General features: G+C 40.5%; 1 protein-coding gene across 1 annotated transcript in view; it reads left to right on the top strand.

The window, feature by feature from the left end:
* Window positions 1-7,500, top strand: part of LOC137993207 (medium-chain specific acyl-CoA dehydrogenase, mitochondrial-like) — a 34,570-nt gene that overhangs the window by 15,518 nt on the left and 11,552 nt on the right. Inside the window, exons 6-11 of the mRNA XM_068838914.1 lie at window positions 2,441-2,541; window positions 2,889-2,969; window positions 3,633-3,710; window positions 4,258-4,310; window positions 4,409-4,511; window positions 4,841-4,912. Of these exons, the coding sequence (XP_068695015.1) occupies window positions 2,441-2,541; window positions 2,889-2,969; window positions 3,633-3,710; window positions 4,258-4,310; window positions 4,409-4,511; window positions 4,841-4,912 (488 nt within the window). The remainder of the gene's footprint in view (window positions 1-2,440; window positions 2,542-2,888; window positions 2,970-3,632; window positions 3,711-4,257; window positions 4,311-4,408; window positions 4,512-4,840; window positions 4,913-7,500) is intronic.

The following is a 7,500-nucleotide window of genomic DNA, read 5'->3' as shown; positions in this document are numbered from 1 at the left end:
TCCTACTCTGGCATGTATCTCGTCTACATATCCGTCTCCTGCTAGGTACGTCCCTGGGTGATCTCATTTTTGGGCGTAATGTGACAACTGAGTAGTCTGAAAGGCCCAAAGGTGGCAATAGATGGACCGAGGTTGCATCGTATAGGTTAGGCAGGTTGGTGAGGATCAAATCCAATGTGCGGTTTCCCCTTGTTGGTTTATCGATGAGTTGCTTTAGCTTGAACTGTCGATGTTTAGTTGGTTACAGTCACCACATAGATAGATACCACTTTCTACCACGAGGTAGTCTTGGTGGACGAATCCAAGTCCACAGAGATTCGAAATCAGGATTGTATAGGTCGTTTAGGGTCTTAAACTTGATACAGTTCTTAATGTACAAACACACGCCTCCATGGGGATCCGAAATGCCATTCTTGCAGAGAGGTAATAGCCGGGATGGTCAGATGGTTTTCGCTAATTTTGTCACTTAGCCAGGTCTCGGTAAAAAAGGCCAAGTCTGGTTTTTGGTCTAATAGCACACATCGTACCTCGTCGATTTTCGGAGCAATTGACATGCAATTGACATGCAATTGGCTAGAAGGGTATTTCCTGCCATCTCTCCCATGCAGCTACTCTCTCCACTCCGGCTTCACAGTCCAACACATCTCCCAGGTAACAGAACTGTTGCACTTCTTCCAATCCAACACACTTCCATCCACCACCAACACATCCTCCTCATCATCACCATCACCATCCTCTGCATCCTTCGTGCGCCTTGGACACCAAGTTCTGTACCCCTCACAGGTTTTTCAGACCTGAACATCTTTGTTGACACCATTTATCACACTCTGTGCACAATACAGAGTTTGCTTCCACTCCTCTCCCACAGCATTCACATAGCTACAATGTATCTTCCTGACTGAATCCTTTCTCTATCCTCATATGTTCCAGTCACAATTGATTTGGTCTTTTCCATATTAATTTTATTTCAATCCCCTCTGCTCCATTTGTTAAACATGTCAGTCACTTCTTTCTTTGATTCAGCTGTCAACACCAGATCATCAGCATACAGTACCGTAAACGTCCGTGTATAAGCCGCATCCGTAGATAAGCCGCACCCCCGATTTGGAAGCGCAGATTTTGGAAAAAAATGACCTTGAACGTTGGTGTTTAGTTGTTCGAGTAAAGTGAAAATTAATTGCTTGAAAGAACTCTTGGAGAGGAAGACAAGCTGATAAACACTCGAAGACACAAACGGCTCCTTTGGGAGCCACCACTGAATGAAAAAGTCAATGAACTACAGCAACATGCTCTCAGTTTCTTTATGTTTATTTCTTGACATCTTAAGAATTTGTATGAATATTAATTAGGTTTTTGAGAACTCTAAACACAGATGTATCCATGGATAAGCCGCACCCTTGGTTTTTGGCTTCAATTTTGTGAAAAAAAGTGCGGCTTATACATGGACGTTTACGGTAGCTCCCATGGACCATCTCCTCTTGTCTTCTCCTTTCCTCCCTTATGCCAGATAATCTTTGGAAAAAAAACATAGATTTTAACAGTTCTAAATGTTTGAGCTCAATGTACATTTTTTGTATCAATCACAACAACAACAATAATATTATAATGAGTGAAATTGCATTTACATGACCAAAACAAATGAACAGCCAACTGGTCTTACATTATTTTATTTCGAAGAAAATTTTCTCAGCAGTAAAACCTATCAATAAAGACCAATCGTAAATTTGATCTTTTCCCTAACCGAAGTCCACTTGCAGGAAGTACACATTACTTTGTGTTTACGTGCAGATTTTTTGCAACAAACAGTAATATTTTTTTTGTCCCTTGCAAACTTGCTCCAAACTACAATGATAGTTACCCTCAAAATTGAGTGGCTGTGGCATTGTTTATTTCAAATGTACCATTAATTTTGCCAATCCTAGAGTGTGATGTCTGTTTTCATCTCAGAATCTTGAATACATTCATGTTTAATACTCATATCCTGCGTTGCATGATGTTCAAAAGACCTGCCATTGAGCATTTCATGAGAGCTTGGTTTGTTCTTTGAACTTTGGTTCCGATTTCCTGGAAGATCCATTTCAGCATCACAAAGTACATGTACTCAGCTCCATCATTGGCAACATTCCTTAAGTCGCAGGACTTACTCTCTGAGATTTGGCGGTGGTTTTATTGTAGATCTTGGGTTTTAGGTCTTTGAGACGATGACTGTTGATGGGACAAAAATAATAATAATGAAAGATTCACCTGAGACACCATTAACCTGAGTATTGCTCACAATAGTTTGGTCTTGGGATGAGTCATTTGGAGATTAATAATAACAATATTGTGGTTTGGCCATACTGTAGTTAAGCCAGGACTAGAATAAATGATTTTATTGGGCCTTGGACAACTCAGGGCCGAGTTGGAATGACTCTAATGTTCACAACTTGTTATGTTCAAGGTGGGCCAGGATTGGGTGTCCTTGATGGCTGTGTTGTGACAGAAGAGCTAGCTTATGGCTGCACAGGGATTCAAACTGCTGTTGAAGCAAATTCTTTGGCAGTAAGTTTGGTCTTTAATATTTTGTGCATTTGTGATTCTTGTCGTCTGTCCATGACTGCACAGGATGGAGTTTCTTTGACCATTTTTCTATTAAACAAATCTGAATATGCAACAATGAATAAGTTAGACAAAACCAAAGAATTCTGACAGATTGATGGAATGCAATCTTAGACAAGAAAAACACATTCTGGGATCCTAGTCAACTGTCAGCATGAAACAGGTGTTTGTAAATGGGGCTGGTGTGCTTCCATGGTTATTTTATATATGTATCTACCTCTGGTTCTTAACTTTGAGGATTTTTTGTCCTTTTAAGTGTATTTATGTTTAACAATAATTACTCTCTACAGGAAATGCCAGTGATCTTGGCTGGTAACAAGGAACAGCAGAAAAAATATCTTGGGCGTATGGTGGAGGAACCTTTGATGGCAGTACGTACATTAACTTAAAGAGCTTTTTTTGCAGACTAGCATCCTTGTGCTGTGGAACCTTTATTTAATTAAGGTTGAAGTTTTGGGTCGAGGTTTTGTTGTATCAAGATTCTCGTAACACTTCACTGTGTGAGGTGTGCTGGAGTGGTGGCCACTAGCATAGGCTGGCTGGGTCAATTGCTTAGACAAGGACCTTTCTTCCACACTCAGTCTGGCTGTTTTCTCCCATGCGTATTAATGGGTACTTGTACCAGGGGCATACATGTACACTGGTATGGATTAGCAACCTGTCCATGGAGGAGTAGCAATACTCTCAATTGCTTGATATCACAAAAGTCAGGATGAGAGCTGGCATGTGAGCCCCCTTCCTTTTTGGAATAAGCTGTATGCAACAGACTTTTTTATAAATTATGGAAGTTCATTGAAAATAAGGTTTTGTTGAAAACATGGAGGTGTTGTTTTTGTTTATGGAATGTGCATTGCACAAAAGTGCACAACATAAAATTAGTAAATACTATTGTTGAATCGCTGTGGAGTCTGTTTCCTCCAGAGGCGAGCTACACTTAAGTTATCAATAATATTTACTGGTATCATAAATTGTGTAAGAGATGGAAATGTTACTACATGTACACTGTTTCTCAGTGAGGTTTTGTTATATTGTAGGCCTACTGCGTTACCGAACCAGGTGCTGGTTCTGATGTGGCAGGAATCAAAACCAGAGCTGAAAAGAAAGGAGATGTGGTATGTGATTTAACACAAAAGTATTAAGTTTTTTATTCCTGAATCTAGAGGAAGAACTGATTTCATTTTTCAGCAAACAATTGGGTAGATACTAACATTGGTGTGGCTGTAAGTAACAAATTTGGTTACCATGCGTACAATAAAGGTAAAGGTCCTTATTTTATGAGGCTAACATGTGCCAATGAACTAAAGTTACTGATAGACTTGTGGCCCTTGATGCACACCTTTTACTCCCTTGCTCCATCAATGCTCCATTTTACGAGTATCGAGGCCTTCCCAGGGAAGGGGAGGGGGGAAGGGGGGTCCTTGTTCCCTTTAAATATTTGCTTGTGTTCCTTTGTTCCCCAAATTACTTTCAAACTTGTTCCGAGCAATAAAAGGCGTGGATACAATATGAGGGAAAAATTTTTGAAGCACTACACTCCAGACACCATGGATATTTAAACTAAAAATTAAAAAAACGGGAAAAAATAATTGTCATATGGACTTAAAATCAGGTTCAATATGAATTAATTTTTTGTATTTCTTTGTTATCTGTTTAATCCAGTATGTTGTTAATGGACAGAAGATGTGGATCACCAATGGAGGGGTAGCAAACTGGTAAGTGTGGACATTACCGAGGGAATAAATTTTATACGAGTAATTATTTTACATCAACAAGCCTCTGAAAAAAATTAATACTTTTTTGCTTGTTTTAGGTACTTTCTTCTGGCACGCACTGACCCTGATGCACCAGCCGGGAAAGGTTTTACTGGCTTTGTAGTAGATGCTGATGCCCCTGGGATCACCTTGGGACGCAAGGTAACAGCCTGGTTTTTGTAACATCGTTTAGATCTCTGTAAAATCTTTTTCAGGACATTAGATAGAGTAAGACGTCAAAGTGGTTGGGTTGGTCCAATGATTCACGACACCTCAACCAGTAACAAACTGACTGACAAAGCATTTTCAAGCCACACACTGGTCATTATTGGGATGGGGATTTTAGGGAAAGTTTAGGGAAAGTAGTTGATTGTAGGGTGTGTATAAAAGCGAAAATATTCTTATCATGACGTTACCCCCAGTGAAGTGATCACTGCTGTTTGAAAGAATTTGAACTGGTAAAAAACACTTGTGGTTCACTTTTTTTATAGGAATGGAACATGGGCCAGAGAGCTTCTGATACTCGTGGCATAACTTTTGAAGATGTCGTTATACCAAAAGAGGTAAGCCGGTTTCTGTACCACTCGCGAATTTCCAAGACAATTTTGCCTTAGTCATCAGATCATTATTACGGGCATCACCTTTCAATCTAAAGACAAGATCAGGCCCCAGTTGTTCAAACGATGGATAGCGCGCTATCCTCCGTATAAATCACACTATTCAGTGGATAAGTAATAGCGAAATCAATTGCGCTATCCAATGGATAGTGATTTATCCGGTAGATAGCGTTATCCACCTTTTGAACAACTGGGGCCAGGGGCTCGTTTCTCGAAAGTCCCGAAAACTTTTCGGGCCCGAAAAGCCATCTGCGAACTTGCCAACCGCTTGTTTTGGAAAGCCGATCTTTTAACATGTTTACAAGGTAACAAAAAGAAAAATAACTGTGAAGTTTGACGCATTAAATGCTCTCCGTTCTTGAGTTACAAAGGGAATTGTGACACCCGAAAATGGCCCGTAAAGTTTCGGGACTTTCGAGAAACGGCCCCCAGGTACTGATTTTAAAGGCGAGGTCTGAGTATTGGTTTTGGAGAGGGAGGGGCGGTTAAGGCTTAGGTTGGGTACATGAAAGGTTACACATGTTTTGAAGTTAATGGGGCAGTAGTTCTGCACAACGACGACGTGAAATCACCAAATTTGAGGTTTAAGCGGCAACGTGAGCGTACAAATGCAAATCTTTCATTCTCTATTTTTACTCTGAAACCACTCGAACAAATTTATTTTTAGGATACTTCGCCCACATTGAACGACGCGAACGCGATGGAATAATTGCGAAAGACTTACGACAGGGAAGAGTTATATTTTGAGGTGACGTTTTCGTCGACGTTGCTGTCCTAGAACTTTTAAAGTCCCTATTGTCCCTAGCTGTGGAACTCATTGCCCCATTGAATCTACTTTCAGAACTTTCGAGCAGTATATTAATTGACAAAAATAGTTATCAATAAAATAGCTAAGATTATTAATATTATTTCGAAGTAATCATCCCAGCACTACAAGCACATCATTCATTCATTTTTTTCTTTTGGCATGTTGTCCTTTTCTTCCCTTTTTCCCTGAATAGATAGATAGATAAAATTAGGTCTAAACGGGCACTTGAGCCTTGTGTGTAAGCTCGCATGGCTTGTGGAGACTTACTCGCCTTCCCTTTTTCTTTATCAGACCGTTAATGTCTGATCCCTCGAGAAACAGTTCATTTTGTTTCCCGAGAATCTCAATGTTTCCCCAGGGCGCAGCCGAGGGAGACATTGAGATTCTAGGGAAACAAAATGAACTGTTTCCCGAGGGATCAGACATTAAGTAATTTGTTAAATAGCACAAAAAGAAAAACGTGCAACGGCAACAGCAACCGCGGTCGTCGGTCAACATTAGGGAGTTTAAGAAACCACGACGGCTACGGAGACGAAAGCGTCACTCCAAAATATATCTTTGAGCTGTTTTAGGTATTTAATGATTATTCCATCTTGTTTGTATTATTCAATGTGAGTGAATTGTCCTAAAACTGGATTGGTACAGCCGGATTTGAAGTAAAGAGTGAGACTGTAAGATTCACGGTAGTTTGTCCACGTTGTCGTCAAAACCTTAAATTTGGTCATTTCACGTTAGTAGTTTTGACGAGTACGGAAGAGAAATGTTAAAAAATGCGTGCCGCACGTGCAGCATGAGCATTTTGATTCTTTTAACCAATAATATTACTGCTTTTTGGCGTTGTCGTTGCCGTAGCCGTCGTCGTTTCTTAAACTCCCTAATAGGGAGCTTACGAAACGACGACGCTGACGGCAGCGACGACGCTACAAAACAATAGGTTTAGTGAGCAAAAACAATGGCTCTGCACGCTCTGCACGTGCGTTTTACGTTTTGGTACAATTCTTTGCCGTCATCTCCTAAATGACGACGTGAAATGACCAAATTCAAGGATCTGTGGAGGACGTTAGCACATGACGATGAATTTTCAGTTCTCTCTCTACGCTTCCAACCCACTCACACCAGTTTAATTCCTCGACAGTTAATACACATTTTTAACGCGAAACGACATCAAAAAGCTTCGTAGTGATATGAATAACGCGAACTTGTATTTTTAAATGAAGTCCTCGTAGCCGTCGTCGTCCTCGTTTCGTAAGCAGGGACCTTAAGCAAGGACGACGAGGACGGCTACGAGAACGCCGCAAATTTGCATATTTAGTGACAAAAACAATAGCTTTGCACGCCAAGCACGTGCGGTTTACATTTTGATACATTTCTTTGCCGTTCTCGTCTTGACTACGACGTGAAATGATCAAATTTGAGGTCATGTGGAGGACGAGAGCACATGATGACGATTTTCAATTTTCTCTCTGAATATCCACACCGTTCTCATCAATTTTATTCTTGGGTTGTGCATTCACACTTTCCAAGCCGAACGACATGGAGTAATCGTAAAATTATTACAGTAACGAGAAATAATATTTTCAGACAACGTTCTCGTAGTCGTCGTCGTCGTGCTTGCTTAAGGGCGTTCGCGCCAAAATCTTCCTACGGTGAGATTTTCTTCATTTCTCGCCTAGAGTTAGGTCATAAAGTACTTACTCCAAAAATGAAACAAAAAATGGGGGTCACC

Source organism: Montipora foliosa, chromosome 2, assembly GCF_036669935.1.
Source record: "Montipora foliosa isolate CH-2021 chromosome 2, ASM3666993v2, whole genome shotgun sequence".
Lineage (NCBI taxonomy): Eukaryota > Metazoa > Cnidaria > Anthozoa > Scleractinia > Acroporidae > Montipora > Montipora foliosa.
Note: the sequence above shows the minus strand (reverse complement) of the source record. Positions and strands in the feature narration are given on the sequence as shown.